Source organism: Piliocolobus tephrosceles, chromosome 19 (genome assembly GCF_002776525.5).
Source record: "Piliocolobus tephrosceles isolate RC106 chromosome 19, ASM277652v3, whole genome shotgun sequence".
Taxonomy (NCBI): Eukaryota; Metazoa; Chordata; class Mammalia; order Primates; family Cercopithecidae; genus Piliocolobus; species Piliocolobus tephrosceles.
In genome coordinates, this window is record NC_045452.1 from 19,922,881 (window position 1) to 19,947,039 (window position 24,159).

The 24,159-nt window shown below is 52.1% G+C and overlaps 1 protein-coding gene across 6 annotated transcripts in view; it reads right to left on the reverse strand.

Annotated features, from left to right (window-relative positions):
* BAIAP2L2 (BAR/IMD domain containing adaptor protein 2 like 2) overlaps positions 1 to 24,128 on the reverse strand; it is a 28,234-nt gene extending 4,106 nt beyond the window's left edge. Inside the window, exons 1-10 of one of the 6 annotated variants that reach the window (XM_023222043.3) lie at positions 23,963 to 24,128; positions 23,257 to 23,435; positions 22,054 to 22,129; positions 21,190 to 21,276; positions 20,787 to 20,848; positions 6,741 to 6,812; positions 6,392 to 6,508; positions 5,360 to 5,506; positions 473 to 625; positions 35 to 170 (exon numbers count right to left, since the gene is read on the reverse strand). In XM_023222043.3, coding sequence (XP_023077811.2) covers positions 35 to 170; positions 473 to 625; positions 5,360 to 5,506; positions 6,392 to 6,508; positions 6,741 to 6,812; positions 20,787 to 20,848; positions 21,190 to 21,276; positions 22,054 to 22,129; positions 23,257 to 23,307 — 901 coding nt within the window. In that variant the 5' untranslated portion in view covers positions 23,308 to 23,435; positions 23,963 to 24,128. Of the gene's footprint in view, positions 1 to 34; positions 171 to 472; positions 626 to 5,359; positions 5,507 to 6,391; positions 6,509 to 6,740; positions 6,813 to 10,510; positions 10,615 to 20,786; positions 20,849 to 21,189; positions 21,426 to 22,053; positions 22,130 to 22,286; positions 23,212 to 23,256; positions 23,436 to 23,962 lie in introns of those variants that run through there. The other 5 variants (XM_023222045.3, XM_023222041.2, XM_023222039.3 and 2 more) reach the window with 5 other exon arrangements.
* Positions 24,129 to 24,159: the final 31 nt, after the last annotated feature.

Sequence of the window (24,159 nt, forward strand, 5' to 3'; positions counted from 1 at the left end):
GGCCCTCCTGCCGCCCCGCGGCGGCGGCACTCACAGGCCGACGGCGTGCGGGGCAGGGAGCGGCGGTCTGGCTCCACCTGGGACGCGGGCCTCGCGTCGGGCTCTGGGCCGTAGGAGCCGGAGCCCTGCCGGCTGCGGGGGGAGCTGAACTCTCCCAGGGGCCTCGGGGGCTGCGGGGGAGATGGGCAGGGGAGGGTGGGGCGGGGAGGGCGGGGGCCGCGCCCTAGTCCAGCCCCCACCCCCAGTCCCAGGCGTTGGCGTAGGGGTTCTGGGGGCGGCGGCCGGGCCACCACGGGGGCGCAGAGAACGCAGGGGGAGCCGAGAACGCGCCGGGGCGGAAGGGCAGGCCGGGGGGTGCAGCGTAGAGCGGGAGCCTGGGGGGCAGGAGGCTCCAAGCGGGGGTCCTGAGGCCCCAGGGCCCCGCGGGGGGCGGCGGGGGCGCGAACGGCGGCGGGGGCGCCCAGGGCCTCACCATGTCCAGGCGGGTGGGCGTTAGGCGGCCCGAGGGATAGGGCGGCCCCAGCGCGGGGCCCAGCAGGCCGGGGGAGTGGGCGCGCGACGGGCTGCGGCTGGCCTCAGACTGCTCCTTCCACAGCAGCACGCGGTTCTGGAGCATCCCCCGGGCCTGGCCGGGTGGGGACACGGGGGTCAGCCAGGTCCGGGCGGCTCCCTGAATCCTGGGGACCCAAAATGGCACCCTCGACCTGAGAGCTCAGGCTCTACCCGCTCAGGATGACCGGATTTCCTAGCTGGAAGGAGCCAGAAGCCAGCTCACCGTCCAACCCACACCCTCCACTTTTTGCAAAGGTGCCTCCATTTTCCACGAAGAGCTTCCCCTTACAGCCCCCCGGCCCCGTCCCACTCAGTGTCTGTGCTTTGGGCTGTCCTCACTGCCCAGCTTCAGGGGTAGGGGTGGCACCCAGGCCCGGCCACTCAATCGCCCCATCCTCCTGCCTGCCTACTGGACAATTAGACTGGGCACCCACTACGCTAGAGAGATTACTCTGCTCCTCTACCCTTGAAGTTGCCAGCAGCACTGCCTGAGGCCCTTGCAGCTCAACCAACCCAGAGTGAGAACAGGGCCATGAAGAGGCAAAGGAAAGAAACAAGGCACCTCAAAGGTCCCAGCGTTTGAGAAAGAGGACCCAGGAGACCATCCCAGGCAGCTGTGAGAAGGAGGTGACAAGCTTTGCAAGAACTCGAGCGCAGCATTGCTGCATAACGAAGACCACCTTCTTCATCAGACAAAGCATTATATATATGTAAAGAGAGAGAGAGAGAGACAGAATTTTGCTGTTGTCACCCAGGCTGGAGTGCAGTGGAATGATCTCAGCTCACCACAACCTCCGCCTCCTGGGTTCAAATGATTCTCCTGCCTCAGCCCCCCAAGTAGCTGGAATTACAGGCACTCGCCATCACGCCTGGCTAATTTTTGTATTTTTTAGTAGAGACAGGGTTTCACCATGTTGGCCAGGCTGGTCTTGAACTCCTGACCTCAGGTGATCCACCTGCCTCAACCTCCCAAAGTGCTGGGACTACAGGCATTGAGCCACCGCGCCCAGTTCAAGCATGATTTTAAGATTGAAAATGGAACAGAGGAACTAAAAATGAGGATGGCCAGTTGAGAATGGAATCAGTGGTCTGGCAGGTTAAAGGGGAGACATATCTCAAAATACAGAGCAAGAATAAATAAAATATACATCAAAAGTCTTATGATAAGGCTTTTCGTGGAGGCTGAGGCACGAGAATCGCTTGAAGCCGGGAGGAAGAGGTTACAGCGAGCCGAGATTTCACCACTGCACTCCAGCCTGGGTGACAGAGTAAGACTGTCTAAAAAAAGAAAAAAACTCCCGTGACATTCAAAAAAGAAAAAAATAGCTGGGCGCAGTGGCTCACACCTGTAATCCCATCATTTTGGGAGGCCCAGGCAGGCGGATCACGAGGTCAGGAGATTGAGACCATCCTGGCCAACATGGTGAAACCCCATCTCTACTAAAAATATAAAATTAGCTGGGCATGGCGGTGGGTGCCTGTAATCCCAGCTACGCAGGAGGCTGAGCCAGGAGAATGACTTGAACCCAGGAGGTGGAGGTTACAGTGAGCCAAGATCATGCCACTGCACTCCAGCCTGGTGACAGAGGAAGACTCTGTCTCAATAAATAAATAAATAAATAAATAAAAAATAAATAATAACAAAATAGACGTGGTGAGGGAGAAGGTCGTAGATGTGAAGGCTCCAATGATAAGGAGTTCCACAATGAGAAGGAAAGATGGCAGAATGGTAATAATGAAAGAAACAGAAAAGGAAATAATGCCTTAACCGGAAGAGAGACTTGAGCCTGCAGCCTGCAGGAGCGCTGACCCTGGCATTCCCCATAGTGGCACCTGGGCAAGTTCCTGGTCCCAAGGTACAAAGAAAATCTCCAGCACCCACAAAGGAAAAGCCAGTTACTTAAAAGGGAAGGGAGACAGATCACAACCAGACTTCAATTCTACAACACAGGGTGCTAGAACATAGTGGGGCTTGGACCATGAAAGGAAAGGTCTGCAGCTCTGGAGCCCTTCCGCCGGCCGGTATACCAGGCACGGCACCAGGCATGGCACAAGCTAGCCATTTGCAGATATGCAAGGATCTTACAGTGTGTCTGCAGAAAACACCCATGAAGGTTCTCTAACTACAGCAATCAATCAAAACAGAGACCTCAAGGCAGTGGGAGATGGAAAGGGGTTACAGCAGTGGGCAATGATCTGATCACAGGTGTGGGGAAGCAGTAACAGGATGGCGGTACACCTGGCAACGGTAACGTGCAATCTAAATAAAGGTTCTTGAGGCCGGGCGTGGTGGCTCATGCCTGTAATCCCAGCACTTTGGGAGGCCAAGGTAGGAGGATCACTTGAGATCAGGAGTTCAAGACCAGTCTGGCCAACATGGTGAAACCCCGTCTGTACTAAAAATACAAAAATTAGCCAGGGGTGGTGGCGGGCGCCTGTAATCTCAGCTACTCGGGAGGCTGAGGCAGGAGAATCACTTGAACCTGGGAGGTGGAGGTTGCAGGGAGCTGAGATGGCACTACTGCACTCCAGCCTGGGCAACAGAGCAAGACTCCGTCTCAAATACACACATACATACATAAAATTAGTTTATCAAAATAATTTTGGTCATGCTGCAGAGATGACTAGTGAGGTCTGAAACTAAGTTCTAAACTATCTTGGCAAAACCAAGAGGTAGAGGAGGGGAAGGATGAAGAGAGGAGTAAAACCTTTCTAAAGACCCCATCTCAGAATAGTTGGATCGCAGGAAAATACTTCTTAAGGTGTTTTGTTTTGTTTTATTTTGTTTTGTTTTGTTTTGTTTTTTGAGACGGAGTCTCACTCTGTCACCCAGGCTGGAGTGCAGTGGCTCCGTTTTGGCTCACTGCAACCTCTGCCTCACAGGTTCAAGCGATGCTCCTGCCTCAGCCTCCTGAGTAGCTGGGATTACAAGTGTCTGCCACCATGCCCAGTTAATTTTTGTATTTTCAGTAGAAATGGGGTTTTGCCGTGTTGGCCAGGCTGGTCTTGAACTCCTGACCTCAAGCAATCCACCCACCTCAGGCTCCAAAATTGTTGGGATTACTGGTGTGAGCCACCGTACCCAGCCTAATTTTTGTGGAAAGCTTTAAATCAAGGTCTCATCTTACAAACTGGGGGAGCAATGGACTGAATAGTGTGTGTCTGCAGTGGGGTAAAGTTGGCATTTTTGGAAAAGATAATAGGTGGATATATATGTGATCATGAAAGTCACAAAGTGAGGTCACCACAGGTAGAGAGAAAAAGAATAGTGCAATTTCTTTCTTTTGTTTTTTTGAGACGGAGCCTCGCTCTGTCGCCGGGGCTGGAGTGCAGTGGCCGGATCTCAGCTCACTGCAAGCTCCGCCTTCCGGGTTTACGCCATTCTCCTGCCTCAGCCTCCTAAGTGACGGGGACTACAGGCGCCCGCCACCACACCGGGCTGTTTTTTTTGTATTTTTTAGTAGAGACGGGGTTTCACCGTGTTAGCCAGGATGGTCTCAATCTCCTGACCTCGTGATCTGCCTGTCTTGGCCTCCCAAAGTGTGGGGATTACAGGCGTGAGCCACCACGCCCGGGCGAATAGTGCAATTTCTAAATTAATAAAGGGAAAGGGGGAATATATAGTATAATAACCAAACTGACAAGAAATAACATGAGAGAAAAAGAGGAAATGACAAAATAATTACAGTTAGCTCAAGTTATCTAGAAGGAATAAAACCCAGGTATATTCATTGCTATGTGAAATGGGAATGGGCTGAATTCCTTTTCTATTAGAAGACACAGACTAAGACTGGTCAAAAGCTCAAAGTCAGCTATACGTCAGTAACAGAAAGTTTACTTAGCATACAAAGAGATAAGCAAAGAGAAGAGAAAGTAGAAAGAGCAGTATTAATATCAGACAAGGGAGAATTGAAAGCACCAAACTTGATTAAGAAAGACATAACATACATAAATGGCAATATTTACAAAGAAGGTAGAATAGTTATAACCAAAAAAGCGCCAAACAACATGGCAGCTCAATTCAGAAAGTAAAATCTATTAGAAATTCAATGAGAAACGAGCGAGTCTGACTAGTCTAGCAGGCAGAACGGGGCAAGAGGATAGAGGATTTAAATAATACGATAAAATGGCTGGGTGCAGTGGCTCACGCCTGTAATCCCAGCACTTTGGGAGGCTGAGGCAGGCAGATAACTTGAGGTCAGGAGTTTGAGACCAGCCTGGCCAACATGGCGAAACCCTGTCTCTACTAAAAATACAAAAATTAGCCAGGCGTGGTGGCGCATGCCTGTAGTCCCAGCTACTCGGGAGGCTGAGGCAGGAGAATCGCTTGAACCCGGGAGGTGGAGGTTGCTGTTAGCCAAGATTGGGCCATTGCACTCCAGCCTGGGGAACAAGAGTGAAACGCTGTCTCAATAAATAAATAATTAATTAATTAATATGAGAAAATTAATAAACAATAACTGAACAAACCTGTCAATGAATTTGTGAATTGTGAAAATATACAAGCAGGAATTAAAAAATGGTGCACACATGAATAAATGCATGAATTAGTGAATGCATTAAAAACAAACAATATCACGAGTGAATAAATGAGTGAATGTACAGTGATACAAGCAAACCCAGAAACAAAGAAATAAATGGATGGAGAGAGCAAAATAAAATGAATTTCTACAGACAGGCAGGAAGCGAGGGAAGAGCCAGGAAGCGAGGGAAGAGGGAGGAAGGCAGGGAAATCTCTGTGTAGGCCACTCAGGGCGGGGGGCAGCTCCTAGAAGCGCCCCGCCTGCTGTCCCCCAGTTCAGCTCACCCGGCCGAAGAACTGCAGGAAGGTGTTGGAAAGTAGCAGGTGCTTCTCTGCCAGGAAGCGATAGCGCCGCTTCTCTTCCAGTTCAGCCGCCCGCTGACTCTCAGACACGAAGGCCTGCATCTGGGCGTGCAGCCGGTTCACACTCTCCTGGAGGGAATGGGAGTTCGGGCTGGGGGCGGTGGGTGTGTCTCATCCCATCCACCTCGCCCACAGGCGCCAGCTGTTCAAGCCCCCTGTCCTTCCTGACTGCGCCTCCCCAAGCCCACCCCCCATCACCCAGCCCATCCTAGCTCCTAAGCCTGCCCCCTCATCGGCAGCCTTGTTATGAGTCTGGGCCCTGCGTCCCCCTTCCCCGGGTGCTTCTCACAAGCAGGGCTGGTGTCTGAGCCATCGCTCTGTCCCTGGCACCCAGCACAAGCCCAAGCACGGGCTGGGGGGAGGGGTGCAGGGGGACGGGTTTAATGAGAATATGAATGAGTAGGTTAATAGCCCCTATTTAGGGGGAAGGTTCTCAGGAGGGGAGGCATGAGTTCACTTAAAGGAGCCAGGAGCCAGAAGAAGAGACGGGAAGGGAAGTAGAGGGTTTGGATCTTGGAGACAGTGGCCAGGGATGGGGCCCCAGGCTCAGGAGGGGGAAATGGACTTAGCGGGGCGGGATACCTCTGCCTGGCAGGAGGGAGGGGAGGAGGATGGGCAGCTGGTGGATGACAGCTTTGGCACCATGTTCAAGCGAACAATTTTCTCGGTGAAGTAGGAGACGGGGGAGGTGGGATGGGGTTGCAGGAGAGGCCCGGGGATTCTGGGGAAGGCCAGGAAGCCACAGGGCAAGGGGCGGTGCTGGGCGTGGCCCTGGGAGCTAGTGACGCCCACCCCACCAGGGGCTGGCTGACCTCCCCAGCCACGCTCATCACAGTTGTGCTGGTGCTCGGTGGGGGAGCTCAGGGAGGTGTTCGGGGTTCCCAGGGCCCGGTCTCGCCCCAAGGTCTGCCCACCCGCCCTTGCCGGCCCTCCCCCGCTTCCCGGCCCTCGCACCTTCATCTCCCGCACATTCTTGTCTCTCTTGCGCTCCATGCGCCACAGCTCAGACATGCACTTCTCCAGGTTGGCCGCTCGGTGGCGGTACTCGAGCTCATAGTGCTGGCGGCTGTCCTGGAGTAGGGTGGAGTTGGGGAGGGAGAGTCCCCTCACATCAGAGAGCTCAAGACACCCCTTACAGAGATCAGGACCCTGGAAGTTTGGAGACTCGGGGCTCAGCTGGGAACATGGATAATCTGGGGCCCAGTCAATGCTCAGCACTGGCCGGTGTGTGCCCACCTGTCAAATGGGAGAGGGGGTCCTGCCTATGATGGGTTGGGGGCCGAGGTGGGGAGGCCAGACTTACTTTGATGAACTGCATGTCCAGCTTGGTGTTCTTCTCCATGTGCTGCAGCAGGTCTCCATGGAATGTCTGCACCTGAACAAAGTGCAGGGTGAGGGTGATCAAGGCCCCCTTACTGTTCCCAGGCCCCAGCACCCCCTTGCACTTTCTGTATAACAGCCTGCCCACCATGCTTCTAGTACACCAGGCACCTGCCCACCTGTCAGAGAAACGGAGACAAGAAGAGCACCTGGCTGGGGGGAGGATGAAATGGTGAAACATTCACAATGTTTAGGGCAGTGCTGGCTGGAAACGAACCCTTGATAAGTGTGTCAGAGTCTTCTGGTTCTTATTTTTTGTCTTATTCTTAGTTGTACTTCGATGATGTCACTCCCTCTGCCTGGAATTTCCTATCTTCCAATGCCAGCTTCCTGTCTTCCCGACTTCCCCAAGCAGAATCCATTGCTCCCTTGTTTTGTTTCTGGAATGCGTGCACATTTTGTTCCTTCACTGTCCTTTCCTCCAGTTGTATATAGAATTTATGGCCAGGCCCCCATGCATAGCCCCTCGGAGCTGTTATGGCCAGGGCTCACCTCTGTGTCCTCAGCACCTCTGTGTCCTCAGCCCAGCAAAAACACTCAGAAGCTGTTGAGGTCTCAGATGGGCCTGAGAGGTGACAGGTTCCCATGACAAGTGGATGTCTGGCCACCAGGGCAGGACAGGAAAGGCTTCTGGGCTTAGGCTCAGAAGCTTCGTCCTCATTCTAGTACTGCCTCTTATTTGCTTTGTGACTTTGGACAAGTTGCCACCCATCTCTGGACCTCAGTTGCCCCATCTGTAACAGGAAAGGCTTGACCAGGCTGGGCATGCTGGCTCACGCCTGTAATCCCAGCACTTTGGGAGGCTGAGGTGGGTGGATCACCTGAGGCCAGGAGTTCGAGATCAGCCTGGCCAACATAGTGAAACTCCATCTGTACTAAAAATGCAAAAATTAGCTGGGCGTGGTGGTGCATGCCTGTAGTCCCAGCTACTCAGGAGGCTGAGGCAGGAGAATCGCTTGAACCCAGGAGACGGAGGTTGCAGTGAGCTGAGATCACACCACTGCACTCCAGCCTGGGTGACAGAGTGAGACTGTCTCAAAAGAAAAACAAAAAAAAAAAGGCTTGACCAGCTGCTGAGAGCTTGATGAGCTTCGATTCTGTGGGCCCATGTGGCGCCCCGTATTCTCCTATATTCTGTATTCTCTGTCGGCTTTCTCTGAGTCACTCCATGTTGTTGAGGAGTTGGACCTACACCCTTCCAGCTACAAGAGGGTTCAGGCTCCATGGGGCACAAGAGGCGCTTCCCCAGCCCCGCGGAAACGTCCTCCTCTGGAGGCCCTCCCGCCTCCGCGCAGCCTCTATCCACACACCCTTTTCACACAGTGGGTTCTTCCTCCTGCCCTAGGTGTCCTCACACCATCCCATGGGGCTAGGGGATCGCCCAGAAAAGGGATGCCGGCAGTCTCCTCCCAGTATGCAGAAAAAAATCACTACATAATACATTTTCCAAAGTTTAAGGTTTTCTCCCACAGTTGTTTCCCAAACTTTGGTGCCCACTGGTCTGCACGGGAGCTTGAGGGTGCTTCTTTGGTACCGAAACCCTGAGCTATGGCTGCCAGTGTGTGTGTACAGAAGGGTGTCAGCACCAAGAAGGAAGTAGCACTCAGGTTTGCAGAATGATAGAACAGTAAACAGAAACATGCATTGTTATTAAAATGCCAGGTAGATGCTTCTACTTGATGGGGGGCCGCTTTCTGCTGGATCCAATTAAAAGGAAGCCTTCCTGACCCTGTGCTAGTATGAACGTCACAGCGCTGCCTCCTTAAATTTTGTGACCTCAGGCTGGGCACGGTGGCTCACGCCTATAATCCCAGCACTTTGGGAGGCTGAGGCAGGCAGATCACCTGAGTTCAGGAGTTTGTGACCAGCCTGACTAACATGCTGAAACCCCGTCTCTACTAAAAATACAAAAATTAGCTGGGCATGGTGGCGGCTGCCTGTAATCCCAGCTACTGGGGAGGCTGAGGCAGAAGAATTGCTTGAACCAGGAGGCAGAGGTTGCAGTGAGTCAAGATTGTGCCCTTATAAAAGAACAAAACTCCGTCTCAAAAAAAAAAAAATTATGACCTCACTTGTAAAGAGACAGTCCCAGCTGTCAGTCAGAATCCACATGTTCCTGAAAATCCCCACCTTCTGCAAAAATGCACAATATAAACAACAGGGCTTGGGGCAGACCCTCAAAACCCAGGCAACCTTGTAACCAGAGCACGCACTTATAAAGATGGTGAATGGCACCTGGAGAGACTGACTTGAACCATACCAAAAGTCACGGAAAGTACTTCAAATGCATAGACTCAAAGTACAGACCTGCAGAGAACACTCAGTTACAGCAGGACTGGTCTGCAGAGGCAACAAGGACACAGATGATGCCGGAGGAAGCAGAGCCTAGCCAGTGAGGCTGTCACAACCTGCCCTGAGAGCCCTGGGAGATGGGGCAGGCTCTCCCCAAAAGGCCTGGGTGCAGGAACTCTTCTAAGGTATGCTTCAAATGCAGCCCGAAGGGCTCCTGCTGTCAGCTCAGCAGACAAGCTGGGGCTCTTTCCTTTCCTGCTAACTCTCTTTGCCCCACTCCCTTCCTCTTGCCCAGGAAAAATCACTTAGGAACAAGCTGAGTCCTGTATCATGGGATGGGGTTGCTTCTGCTTCCAGTCATGTGTGAACAAAGGTACGTGGTGGCAATGTGCGCTTCAGCAGGAGAGCCATATCATAGCTCTTCCTGTTGTCGTGGTTTGGCTGTGATCGCCAATGAAGCAGAGGACACAGACCCAGGATGCCCCCAGCTGGTAGGTCCCAGGCATCACTGGGTTAATGGAAAGGATGCCAAGCTCCTGAAGAAATGGGTCCATCAAGAGGTTGACAATGGGGCAGGTGTGATGACTCATGCCTGTAGTCCCAGCACTTTGGGAGGCTGAGGTGGGAGGATCACTTGAGGTCAGGAGTTCGAGACCAGCCTGGCCAACAAGGCAAAACCCTGTCTCTACTAAAAATACAAAAATTAGCCCAGCGTGATGGTGCATGCCTATAATCCCAGCTACTTGGGAGGCTGAGGCAGGACAATCGCTTGAACCCAGGAGGTGGAGGTTGCAGTGAGCCAAGATCACGCCACTGCACTCCAGCCTGGGCAACAGAGTGAGACTCCATCTCAGAAAAAAAAAAAAAAAAAAGGTTGACAATGGAAGTGAAGTTTGAGCTCTTGCTGTGTCCATTACAGGTAGAGAACAGTCTGTTGGCAGGTGGCTTCTGACAGAGGAAGTCACCAACCCCAGAGCAGGCTGAGGAATTCGTGGTGGATTAGATAGAGACTGCCCTCTCTGCCTCCACTCCCTGGGGCGCACGCTTCATTAGAGGGTCCCGTGTATGCCTCAGTACAGAAGTATAGAAAGCTGACAACAGATTCTGTGGTCTCAGCCATACACTGCAAGCTCTATGGACAGAGGGACTCCATTTTTTTTTTTTTTAATTGAGACAGCGTCTTTCTCTGTTGCCCGAGCTGGAGTGTAATGGTGCTATCTCAGCTCACTGCAACCTCTGCCTCCCAGGTTCAAGTGATTCTCACACCTTGGCCACCTGAGCAGCTGGGATTATAGATGTGTGCCACCACATCTGGCTAATTTTTCTATTTTTAGTAGGGATGGGGTTTCTCCATGTTGGCCATGCTGCTCTAAAACTCCTGACCTCAAGCCATTTGCTCACCTCAGCCTCCCAAAGTGCTCAGATTACAGGTGTGAGCCACTGTGCCCAGCCTCCAGTAACTCTTGAGGAATCCTTTTGCCACCTCCGCAAATGTCACTTGCTGAAAATGACAAAACATTGCTAAGAAAAATAAATAAATGGAGAGATAAATAAATGGAGAGATATACCATATTCATGGATCTGGAAGACTCGATATTGTTAAGATGACCATGGATTTACAGATTAATGCAACTCTATCAAAATTCCAGAAGCCTTTCTCAAAGGCAAGATGATTGATTCTATAATTTAGATAAAATGCAAAGAATCTCGAATAGGCAAAATAATTTTGAAAAAGGACAAAGTACTTAGGCTACTTGATTTCAGTACTTAGTATAAAGCTACAGTAATTAATACAGTGTGGTATTGGCATAAGGATAGAAACACATACCAATGGAACGGAGTCCAGAAACAAACCCACACATATATGCAAAGTCAGTTTTTTGTGTTTTTTTTAGAGACAGTCTTGCTCTGTCGCCCAGGCTAGAGTACAGTGGTGCGATCTCAGCTCACTGCAACCTCCCCCTCGCGTGTTCAAGCAATTCTCCTGTATCAGCCTCCTGAGTAGCTGGGACTACAGGCACACACTACCACACCCGGCTAATTTTTGTATTTTTAGTAGAGATGGGGTTTCACCATATTGGTCAGGCTGGTCTCAACTCCTGACCTCAGGTGTTCCACCCGCCTTGGCCCCCCAAAGTGCTGGGATTACAGGCATGAACCACCGCGCCCGCCCCAAAATCAATTTTTGACCAAGATACCAAGTCATTTCAGTGAGTCAAGGGAAGTGTTTTTTTGTTTGTTTGTTTTTTGAGATGGAGTCTTGCTGTCTCCAGGCTGGAGTGCAGTGGCATGATCTCGGCTCACTGGAAGCTCCGCCTCCTGGGTTCACCCCATTCTCCCGCCTCAGCCTCCCGAGTAGCTGGGACTACAGGCACCCGCCACCACGCCCGGCTAATTTTTATTTTTAGTAGAGACAGGGTTTCACCGTGTTAGCCAGGATGGTCTCGATCTCCTGACCTCGTGATCCACCCGCCTTGGCCTCCCAAAGTGCTGGGATTACAGGAGTAAGCCACCACGTCCGGCCGGGAAGTGTTTTTAAAATGATGTCGGAATAACTGAATATCCATCCAGGGAAAATTAAACTCCATCTCAATACACAAAAATAAATTTAAGACAAATCATAGAAATAAATATAAAGTCCATAATATAGAGTTTCTAGAAGAAAACTTAGGAGAATATCTGTGCCATGGGGTAGGCAAAGATTTCTTCGATAGGACACAAGCACAAACCACTGCAAAAAAAAAAAAAAAAAAAAAAAGCACAAAAATTGCAAAATTGGGCTTCATAAATATTTATGTATTTATTTATTTATATTTTTAGAGACAGTGTCTTAGGGCCGGGATCACGAGGTCAGGAGATCGAGACCATCCTGGCTAACACGGTGAAACCCCATCTCTACTAAAACATACAAAAAATTAGCCCAGCGTGGTGGCAGGCACCTGTAGTCCCAGCTACTTGGGAGGCTGAGGCTGAAGAATGGCATGGACTTGGGAGGCGGAGCTTGCAGTGAGCCGAGATCACACCACTGCACTCCAGCCTGGGCGACAGAGGGAGACTCCGTCTCAAAACAGACAAACAAACAAAAAAAGACAGTGTCTTGCTCTGTCACCCAGAATGGAGTGCAGTGGTGCGATCCACTGCACTTGAACCTCAGCCTTGAACTCCTGGGTTCAAGTGATCCTCCCACCTCAATCTCCTAAGTAGCTAAGACTATAGGTGTGCGCTGCCATGCCTGGCTATAAAAATTTATAATTTATGTTCATCAAAGACAGACAGTATTAAGAGAATGAATAGGCAAGCTACAGATTGATAAAAATACATTTCCCATACATCTCCTGACAAAGGACTCATATCTTACCTATATAAAGAATTCAACAATAAGTATACCCCAATAAAAAATGAGTAAAAGACTAAACCAACATCTTAAGGAAGAAGATGTACAAATGTCCAGTAAGCACATTAAAAGTCATTAGTCATCAGGGACATCAGAACAAAACCACAGTGCGATGCCACTCCATACCCACGAGAATGACTAAAATAGACTGACGACGCTGAACGCTGGCAAGAATTTAGAATGACAGCAATTTTCATTCATTGCTGGCGGAATGCAGAATAGCACAAGAACACTGGAGAACTCTAATAAACATATGTCAACGCCATGCCCTACAAATTCCACTCCTAGGTATTTGTCCAACAGAAATGAAAACATATATCCATAAAAAGACTCGTACAAGAATGTTCACAGCCGCCTTATTCATAATAGCTCCATAACAGCCTTCAACTGGAAACGACCCAAATGACTATCAACAGAATGGACAGACACACTGTGGGATTTTCATACAATGGGATCCTAAGCAATAAAACAGAAAAAAGTATCAATACACCCATGATACGGATTGGATCTGTGTCCCCTCCAGTCTCATATGGAAATGTAATCCCCAGTGTCGGAGGTGGGGCCTGGTGGGAGGTGTTTGAATCATGGGGGCGGATCCCTCATGAATGGCTTGGTGGCCTCCCTGTAGTAATGAGTTCATGCAAGATCTGGTTGTTTAGAAAGAGCCCGGCGGCCGGGCACGGTGGCTCACGCCTGTTATCCCAGCACTTTGGGAGGCCGAGACGGGTGGATTGCCTGAGGTCAAGAGTTGGAGACCAGCCTGGCCAACATGGTGAAATCCCATCTCTACTAAAAATACAAAAAATTAGCGGGCATGGTGGTGGGTGCTTGTAATCCCAGCTACTCAGGAGGCTGAGGCAGGAGAGTTGCTTGAACCTGGGAGGTGTAGGTTGCAGTGAGCCAAGATCACGCCACTGTACTCCAGCCTGGACAACAAGAGCGAAACTCCATCAAGAAAGAAAGAAAGGAAGGAAAGGAAAAGGAAAGGAAAAAGCAAAGGAAAAAGGAAAGGAAAAGAAAGAGGGCCCGCCACCTCCCCACTGTCTCTCTCTCGCTCTCTTGCCATATGATGCACCTGTTACCACCCCTTCACCTGGGCAACAAGAGCAAAACTCCATCTCAAAAAATAAATAAATAAGGCCGGTGCGGTGGCTCACGCCTGTAATCCCAGCACTTTGGAAGGCTGAGGTGGGTGGATCACGAGGTCAGGAATTCAAGACCAGCCTGGCCAAGATGGTGAAACCCCATCTCTACTAAAAATATAAAAATTAGCCGGGTGTGGTGGCGGGGGCCTGTAATCCCAGCTACTCAGGAGGCTGAGGCAGGAGAATCGCTTGAACCCTAGGGAGTGGAGGTTGCAGTGAGCCAAGATCACACCACTGCATGCCAGCCTGGGCAACAGAGTGGGACTCTGTCTCAAAAATAAATAAATAAATAGAGCCTGGCACCTCCCCACTCTCTCTCTTGCTGTCTTGCCACGTGACGCACCTGTTACCCCTTCACCTTCTGCCGTGATTGTAAGCTTCCTGAGGCCCTCATGAGAAGCTAAGCAGATGTTGGTGCCATGCTTGTACAGTTTGCAGAATCATGAGCCAAAATATGCCTCTTTTCCTTATAAATTACCCAGTCTCAGGTATTCCTTGATAGTGAAACAAACAGATTCATACAATGCAACAACATGAGTTAATCTTACAGACCCTATGCTGAGTGAAAGAAGCTAGACACAAAAGAATCCACAGGGTACAATTCCACTCAAGTGAAGTTCTAGAACAGGCAAAATTAATCTGTAGAGATAGAAGTCAGAAAGCCTTTGCCCCTAGGGGGCGAAACTGACAAAAGGGACATAAGAACTTTCTGGGTTGATGGAAACATTCTAAATAAATCCTGTTGAACATGGTGGCCACACAGGGCATACAATTGTCAAAATCTATTGAACTTAACACTTCAGATATTTAGGAACTTTATCTTATTGTATATAAATTTCACCTCAATAGAAAAAAAACCCTCAGGCTCTGCGATGATGGTGGAAATGAAATGTAGTTTTGAAACCTTCCTTCATCTTCTCCTAAAAATGAATGGAGAAACCAGACAGCAAAATAAAAACCTCAAGATGAGCCAGGTGCGGTGGCTCACACCTGTAATTCCAGCACTTTGGGAGGCTGAGGTGGGTGGATTGCTCGAGCCCAAGAGTTCCAGACCAGCCTGGGCAACATAGTGAGATGCTGTCTCTACCAAAAAAAAAAAAAAAGGCCAGGCACAGTGGCTCATGCCCATAATCACAGCACTTTGGGAGGCCAGGGTGTGTGAATCACCTAAGGTCAGGAGTTCAAGACCAGCCTGGCCAACATGGTGAAACCCCATCTCTACTAAAAGTACATAAATTAGTCAGGTATGGTGGCACGCGCCTATAATCCCAGCTATTTGGGAGGCTGAGGCAGGAGAATAGCTTGAACCCGGGAGGCAGAGGTTGCAGTGAGCTGAGATGGAGCCATTGCACTCCAGCCTGGGCAACAGAGCAAGACTCCATCTCAAAAAACAAACAAAACAAAACACCAAAAGAAAAAAATAAAGAAACTCAAGACAATATTCAGAACAAAACTAGGTGACTGTATATCTCTACAATCCCCCAAACACAAATCAGCTCCAGCTGTGAAACCAGTGTGACCAGCATCCATGTGGATGGAGCAGTGGGAGGTAGCTGGGTGTCGAGGGACCTGAGCAGAGGCGCACCCTGACATGGTCAGCAGATGGTCATGGGAAGCTCAGTAGGCCAGTCTGAGAACAGCAGCTGAAACTCCAAGGAGTTTGTGAGTCCAGAGGGTGAAGGCAAGAGGTCCCTGGTCTGAAGGGGCTGGACTAGTCGAGCCTCTAGGAAGTCTTGAAACTGACCAGTCAGGCTCCCATCCAGACAGGGCCCACGTGGAGGAGAATATGCGGTGAGGGGGATCAAAATCAGGAACAAGGACAACCGACACAAAAGGAAAGAGAAAGTCTAACAGAAGTAGGAGCATGAACAGTACCAGGAAACCACAGAAAGGGAGCTGCCATATTTTTGGAAAACTACATAAGAACAACAGAAAGAGATCTTGCGAAGTGAGAAAAGCTGTCTTGACTGTGTTCCTTCTACAATTTCAGGAAAAAAACCTACTTTTCCACAGAAAATCTCTGAGGTGAAATCCAATAGAAAGTTATTATTAGAAAAAAGAGAATTTGGAAGAGAGTAACATTCCTACTGACAACTAAAACACACCAGAAAGCCCCACGAAACAGAAAAAAAAAAAAAAAAAAAACGAATCAATGGTCTAAAAGTGATCCTAGCACTTTGGGAGGCCCAGATGGAAAGATTTCTTGAGGCCAGGAGTTCAAGACCAGCCTGGGCAACATAGTGAGACGTCATCTCTATAAAAAGAGTTAAAAAATTAGCCAGGCACGGTGGCATTTGCCTATAGTCCCAGCTACTTGGGAGGCTGAGGCAGGAAGATCATTTGAGCCCAGGAGTTGGAGGCTGCAATGAGCTCTATGATTGTGCCACTGCACTTCAGCCTGGGTGACAGAGTGAGACCCTGTCTCTGAAAATAAATAAATAAATAAATAAATAAATACATAAAATTAATTTGTGCAGCAGCAACAGAAATAAAGTGACAGAATACGTATTATATGTGTGTATACACACATTGCATATAAATATATATCAATCTATGCATTGCACAGCCACCAAAAAAGCCTAGAAACAAAGATCAACCCAGTGGCAATGAGCACCCCTAGTATTCAGATTATGGTTTTGAAATACCACTTGTCACTAAAAACAAAAAGTAAAAAGAGGGCTTCATGAAGAAATAGCTGATTCCACGTCTCACACAGCACAAGTAGCAGATGAGCCTGGAACCTCTTGTCAGGCAGACAGCAAGGACTCAGGAGGCAGATTAAAGAGGCTTCCACTGGCCAAGTGTGGTGGCTCATGCCTGTAATCCCAGAACTTTGGGAGGCTGAGCTGGGCAAATCATCTGAGGTTAGGAGTTCAAGATCAGCCTGGCCACCATGGTGAAACCCCGTCTTTACTAGAAATATGAAAATTAGCCAGATGCAGTGGTGCATACCCGTAGTCCCAGCTACACGGGAAGGCTGAGGCTGGAGAATTGCTTGAACCTGGGAGGCGGAGGTTGCAGTGAGCCGAGATCGTGCCACTGTACCTCAGCCTTGGCGACAGGGCGAGACCCCATGTGAAAAAAAAAAAAAAAAAAAAAAAAAAAAAGAAGCAGCAGCAGCTTCCACTGGCCAAAAATAGGACATTTTCAACCTCAATAAAGATAATAATTGCCAACCATTGAAATAGATCAGATGAGTTTAAATCTATGATATTGATTATAGTAAATAAAAGTACTACATAATGGTGCCAGTTAAAACATAAAGTTAATTGGTGGCTTCACCTTCAGAGGATGACAGGGCACAGATTCATTATCTTGGAACCTGATGAATAAAGGGAATGAATGAAACCTTTCTCCTGCCCTCCCCATATGAAACGTGCCAGTGGGTAATAACAGCGGATAAGGGGAAGCGTCTCCTTCTGGAAGCATCCTAGCTAAGAATGTTCTGAAAGAGCGTCAGAAGAACAGTGGTGCGTATCCCGTGATGCGTGGCAGATCTGGACACGGCGATGCCTCCTGGTGGAAGAACTCAGCAGCCCCTCTGGTCTTGCCAAGGGCATGGCATTGGAGTCTTGATCAAGCCTCCGGATCCAGAGGACAGAGAAACCAGCTGAATGTGCCAGGAGAGCACCATCAGCAACTTCCAGACTATAGGAAAGTCAGGGCAGACGGTCCCAGGGTCTCTCCAACAGACAAAGTGTAAGGAAAAGAAACAGATGGAAGGGGAACCCATAGGTTCAAAGAGACTCATTTTTTTTTTTTTTTTTTTTTTGAGATGGAGTCTCGCTCTTTTGCCCTGGCTGGAGTGCAGTGATGCGATCTTGGCTCACTGCAAGCTCCACCTCCCAGGTTCACGCCATTCTCCTGCCTCAGCCTCCCGAGTAACTGGGACTACAGGCGCCTGCCACCATGCCCAGCTAATTTTTTGTATTTTTAATAGAGACGGGGTTTCACTGTGTTAGCCAGGATGGTCTCGATCTTCTGACCTTGTGATCCACCCGCCTTGGCCTCTCAAAGTGCTGGGATTACAGGCATGAGTCACCACACCCAGTCAAAAGAAAAATTTTTTTTGAAGAGTAAAACCAAATTCTCGTATCTCAGGCCGTAAGGTAGAGTGATAAACTACAAAGGAACACAAGGAAATGTGACCTCAGACCAGTGGCCACTTTTAGAGGGAGAGGCTGTGGTTTTGATGGGGGTACCTGAAGGGGCTTCTGGGGAGGCTGGCAAAGTTCTGCATGGTAGTTTCAGGTCTGTTTGCCTCATAATGATTCATTCGGCTCTAATCTGTTCAGCAAGATTTTCTGTGTCTGTGTTTTAGTTTACAATAAAAAACATTAAAAAAAAAATTTTAAGTCAGATCCTGTCCCTCCTTGGCTCAAGACCCTCCCATGGTGTTCCTTTCACTGAGAGGAAGGACCACAGTCCTGCCGGGCCCTGCAGGGTCAGGGCCTCTTAATGGCTGGTTATCTCACACTCGCCCTCTACTGCAGCCTTTGGCCTTTCCACACGCTGTCCCTTCTGTCCAGAATGCCCTTTCCCCAGAGGTCTCCCTGGCTAATGCCCTTACCTCCTTCAGGCCTTTTTCTTTTCTTTTCTTTTCTTTTTTTTTTTTTTGAGACAAGAGTCTCACTATCACCCAGGCTGGAGTGCTGTGGCGTGATCTCGGCTCACTGCAACCTCCGCCTCCCGGGTTCAAGCGATTCTCCTGCTTCAGCCTCCCGAGTAGCTGGGACTACAGGCGCCCACCACCACATGCCCGGCTAATTTTTTTGTATTTTTAATAGAGACAAGGTTTCACCATGTTGTCCAAGTTGGTCTCGAACCCCTGACCTCAGGTGATCCGTCTGTCTCAGCCTCCCAAAGTACTGGGATTATAAGCCTGAGCCACTGCACTGGGCCCTTTAGGCCTTTTTCAATGTCACCTTTCTGGTGATGTTTTCCTTGAGCATCTGTTAAAAGCTGCACCCCCACCAAAGACATCCCGTCCCTGCTCTACTTTTCTCCTAGCATATTTTGCATGGAACGTGTTACGTATCGATTCACTTACTCACCGTGGATATTTCTGGCTCCCTCCTTGGGACGGCAGGGGTTTTTGTCTGCTGTATCCCCACTGCCTCCCACAGTGCCTGGCACAGGGTAGTAAGTAGGGATCAAGTAAGTGAGCTGCAGGTGGGGGTGGCCTCTGGCACTGTTCTGTTTGGTGTGATTCTGGCCAGTGGACCTGCCCAGTTGTCACAACCGAGGTGCCACTGCCTGGAGAGGGCAGCTCTCCTTCCTGAGTGGGCCTGGGCGATACTCATCCCTGCCCAGCCCAGGTGTGCCACAAGTGGCAAGGTCAGCCATTGAACACAAGGACAGGAACCCACAGGCTCCATAACTTCTGTGCCCATGTCCAAGGGGGTGGCAGGGGCTTAATGCGACATCCTAAAGTGCTCACGGAGTGCACGGAGCTCAGGGCCCTTGGGGCACGGTCTTGTTGTGTGTGCGTAGAACGTGCATTTCCTAATAGAAAAATTGTTCCCCCACCAGGCGCGGTGGCTCATGCCTGTAATCCCAGCACTTTGGGAGGCCGAGGCGGGCAGATCACTTGAGGTCAGGAGTTCAAGACCAGCCTGGCCGACATGGTGAAACCCCATCTCTACAAAAAAATGAAAAAATTAGCCAGGCATGATGGCAGGTGCCTGTAATCCCAGCTGCTCGGGAGGCTGAGGCAGGAGAATCGCTTGAACCTGGGAGGTGGAGGTTGCAGTGAGCTGGGATCGCGACACTGCACTCCAGCCTGGGCAACAGAGCGAGACTCTATCTCAAAAAAAAAAAAAAAAAAGACTGTTGGTCATGCCCAGCTGACCAGTATTTTATGGTATCCTCCAAAGAGCACCCTGACTTCCAGGGGTTCCCTTCACACATTGGAGGGGGAACATTTAGGTGAAATTTCCTTCCGAACCTTCCGAGGCGCCTCACCACTAGGCCCCACCCCACCTCTCCCACTCAGCCCCTGCGCTCAAGCCCTGGCTCACGTCTGCCCACTGCCCACTCATGACTGTGTGCAGCCTGCTGCCGTGTTCCCTTGGAAAGCCCTCTCTTCTCTCCATCTAGCCAAGCCCACTCCCTCGGCTCTTTTCTTTCCTGTGTCATTGAAGCCCTGCTCGGCGCCAGGCCCTGGAGCTACGGAGAGGAAGGAAGCGGAAGGAAGCCTTTGCGGAGCCCCCAGTCTCAGGAGGGATGGGGCAGGCGAGTTAACTTCTAGTTCTCATAGCTAAGGTACCCAGGGGCCTTGTGGGGCAAACAGTTTATGCTTATTAATTCACTTCATCCTCTCAAGAATGCTGGGAGGCAGTTACTATGATTCTCTCCATTTCTCAGATAGGTAAGCGGAGGCACAGAATCCAAGGTCACAAAACTAGTCACTGGTGAAGCTGGGCTTTGAAGCCACCACGAGCTAAGAACAGACAGAAGCATCTGTTGGAGTCCAGGGGGAGGGGTGACTGAAACTGCCCCAGGAAGTCAGAGGAGGCTTTGGGAAGGAGGGGACAGCTGCTTCTCAACGGGACAGCAGAGGAAGGGACCGGTGGCTGTAGGGTAAGAGGACAGCAGGGCAGCAGCCCTGCAGCGGGGACACCAGCAGTGGCCCGGCTCTTCCGGGGAGCTGGGCTGTGTTGGGGGTGTCGAGAGAAGCTGCTGGATCAGCAGAGCGTGGGACCCCTTGCTGAGAAGCCTGTGTTCAGTTCTATGGGCAAGGGGTATAGAACTTGCCCATGGAATGATTCTGCTCCTGGGAGTGACATGGTCAGGTCCACGTGGCTGCTCCCTGGGCGGCTGCAGTGAGGAGGGCTGCAGCGAAAGGGCCTTTCTCTTCCTTGGGCCTCCACTCACTCTGGCATCTCAGGCAATGACTAGCTCTTTGAGACTCAGTTTCTTCTTCTATAAAGTGGAGGCAGAAATGCCACCAGCCTCCTAGGGCTGCTAGAAGCTTGAACGACTATTGCAAGGAACCGTGCCCCACAGAGCCAGGCGCTGGGAAGGGCAGCCACGGTCATCCTCCCTGGGAAGGGCATCTGGTAGGCTGGGCCCTCTCCTTGGAACGCACCCCGCTTTCCTCGAGTGACCCCTTCAGGCCCTGGAGTCTGATACTCACCACCACCTCCAGGTCAGAGTTCAGGTGCCGCTGGGTGTCAGACATCTGCACCAGGATCTCCCCTGGAGGCATGGATGGAGCTGTGGCTTTGGTGTGGGGAAGCCTGCCCTGCCCGCCCACCACCCTCTTCCGCTGAAAGCCAACAGAGGGCCTGCCCGAGGCGGGATTTCAGGACCAAAGTCCGGGAACTTCCCATATGGCTCTCTGGGAGCCAGGCCGTGCGTGTCCCAGCCTGGAAGCAGCCCAGCAGGGAGTGGTGGCGGGGAGCCTGGGCCCCAGAACAAGAGTCTGGCTCTGGGCCTTGGGCTGCAAGGCCTGTGTCAGGGACACGGGGCATGCTGGAAGGGCAAGGGTGCAAAAGGAGGGCCCAAGAATGGGGTGTGCCATGGAGGCGGAGCCTCACCCAGAATCTGCGACGTGGGGCTCTGCAGGGCACGCTCCCCGATCTTCTGGATGGCACTGAAGTAGACCTCGGCTGCCTCAGACAGAGCTATGGACCAGGAGGGACAGGTCCGGTCCAGCCCTGCCTCTGCCCCGCCCTTCCGGAGGCTCTTTTCATCTGGAAGGGACTGTGTCCTGGGTGGGGTGTGGGCATCTGTGTGTGCCCTTGAGGAGGGTGTGGCCAGTTGAGCTGTGAAGCTAAGGTGTGGGGCATAAGGTGAGGGCTGGGGGCAGGGAGGTGGCGTGGACAGCATCTAAGAAGCAGGGGAATGGGTGGCCCTGAGGTTCAGGGTTGATCAGCGCTGGTGGGTAGGGGGGTGCTGTTGGCAGGTTTGAGCGGCCAAAGTGGACCGGTACAAGGGTTTGCGTGGGGACCGAGTGAGTGTCAAGGCCAGCTGTAGGGCGTGTGGATGGTGGCCGGTCAGAGTGAGGAAGCCAGCTGCCGTGTGAGCCTGGGTGCAGAGGTGGGACTGGGTATAGGGGTGGGTTCAGCAGGTGGCATCAAGGTGATGCCTAGAAATGTATCAGGGGTTGCACTGGGGTTGTGTGGGCCTGCAGGGCCTGCTACTGTATCATGGGAGTGTCTGGAGGCACCTCAAGGAAGGGACAGTGAGGGGTGCTGGGTGTGGACTGGGATGCGTGGGCACAGGAGAGTGGGGGTGCATAAGGCTTCTCTGGCCGCAGAGGTGTGAGAGTGAAGGTGGTGGATAGGAAGGTGTAGGGCTGAGGATGAACAGGTGTGGGGTGCAGAGAATCTGGGAGGGGCCTGGGGGTGGGGACAGCAGAGGCCCAGGGCAGGTGCTCGGTGGCCAGGGCAGGCACTCACCGTGGAAGGCACGCAGGTAGTTGTTGCCCAGGTACACCAGGTTCTCCAGGGCAGGGTTAAACTGCTCCATGATGCTCTGGACCCCAGGGCCAGGGGAGGAAAAAGGTGTGGAGATGGGGGAGCGAGAAGGAACAATGGACAGAGTCAAGTCACCGGGCGTCAGGGACAGGGCACCCCCAGCCCAGTGAGAAGCTCCCAGACTTTGGGGAGCCCATCTACAAACCTAGGCTCACCCGGAATCCTGGCTCTTGGCTGCGGGACCTCAGAGCCCATCTTTTGGGGTCCTGTTCCAAGCTACGGTCCCCTCACAACCAGCTCCCGCTCACACCTGCTCTGGCGGGACCGAGGTACCTCCCGAGATGGTGCACCTGGAAGGTTCTCCTCCCGCTGGGCTGAAGCTGGCCCACCCGCTGTGGTCCCCACTGGGCACGGCTCAGCCCTGCCTGTGTCCAGGCCTTGCTGGGCTAGACACATGGGGCTGCCAACAGTTGCCCCAGGGGCAAGGGCAGCTCTTGCCCTCCTCCAAGAACAGCCCCGCCATAGGCAGGGCTGTGGCTGGATTAGTGTGGGCCACCCCAGGCTGGGGCAGGGCAGAGAGCTCCCTGGATGGTGGAGACGGGCCTGGACTTAGGCCTGGACTTGGACTTGGGTCTTGGTTCAAGTCCCAGCAGCGCCTCTTCCTCCCTCCGTGACCTTGAATGAGCTGTTTAACCCATTTGGTCTCAGTTTTCTCATCTATCAAACAGGGTGGTCACTTTCGACTTCACAGGTGGGTGGCCTGAGGCTTACAGGTGAAAGGGTCCTGCACACAGGAGGTGCTAAATGTCTGTGGCGGCTGCAGCAACCCCCTGGGGGTGAAGTAGGCAGTCTGAGTGAGGGGCTCAGAAATGAGACAGACAGAGACGGTCTTTATTCCCAGGCCGGGCAGCCAGGCCCTTCTCATCCAGACTCTCAACTCTCCCCACCCTGGGCCCTGGGCCCTCGCCTGCCTTGTCCAGCATCTGGGAGTTGGGGGTTCCTCCTGTATGGCTGAGTGCTCTCAGGGATCCTCACCCCCGTACCCACCCCGGCCCAGCCTGGCTCCAGGCTTCCCTTTCTAGGACACCTGCAGCCCCGGCTCGCCCTCCGTCCTCCAAAGCGGGCATGACTTCTGCGCCCTGGGAGGAGGGGCTCAGGCCCTGGCTTGGCCACCCACGTGCTCACCTTGTAGATGGCCATGGTGGACCTGTAGAACTGGTCCATCTCGGGGGCCATGGAGGGGCTGTCGCCGGGTCTGAGCAGGAGGCAGGGAGCTGGTGGTGATGGCACAGCCGGGAGCAGTGGTGGGTGGTTCCTCAGGTGCCCACGGCTCGGCCGGCAGCGAGGAAGCTGCAGAGAGGGACCTGGAGATGGAGGCCTGCCTCAGAGGAGTGGCAGCTTAATTATTCACCAGCTCGGGATGTCAGAATGTGATCTGGGGCGTAACCGGACCCGGTGGGGAAGGCATCCTGTGACGGGCGGGCTCGTGTGACCTGCCCTTCAATTATTCACCCCTCAGAGCTGTGGGCTGATACAAGTGCCCATGTGGATGAGCCCCCTCCTGGGCCACCCCCTCCTCAAGGACCCCTGACCCTGGGGGGTCCCGCCCTCCCACCTGCCTATACCAGGCATTGCCCACCTTACTGGGTTGGCGTTGCCCAATGCCCTCCCCCAGGACCCTCTCTGCCAGACCCAGCAGACGCAGTCCCTGGAGGTGAACGCTGCTGTACTTCTCACTGTCCTCAGGCCTGCGGCTCACCATGGGGCCACACCCTCTGTGGCTTCCAAAGCCACTCTGGCCCACCCAGCTCCTCCACCTGCTGGAGCGGGAGCAGCACAGACGCTAGAGTTGCCCAGTCCTGGGCAGACCTTGGCCCTGCACATGCGCTACCTGTCCATGCAGAGTCCCCGGCCTCTCTGGGTGACAAATGGGGCTCTCCCTGGGTCCTCCAAGATGAGGTTGAGGATTGTGTCCCCCCTTTGGCCTGCCTGAGCTTTGTGGGCCTGGCAGCTGCCTCTGAACACCCTAAGGGCCGGAAAAGGCTGGTCAAGGCCGAGGGTCAAGGCTGAGAGGAGTTGGGGTTCAGG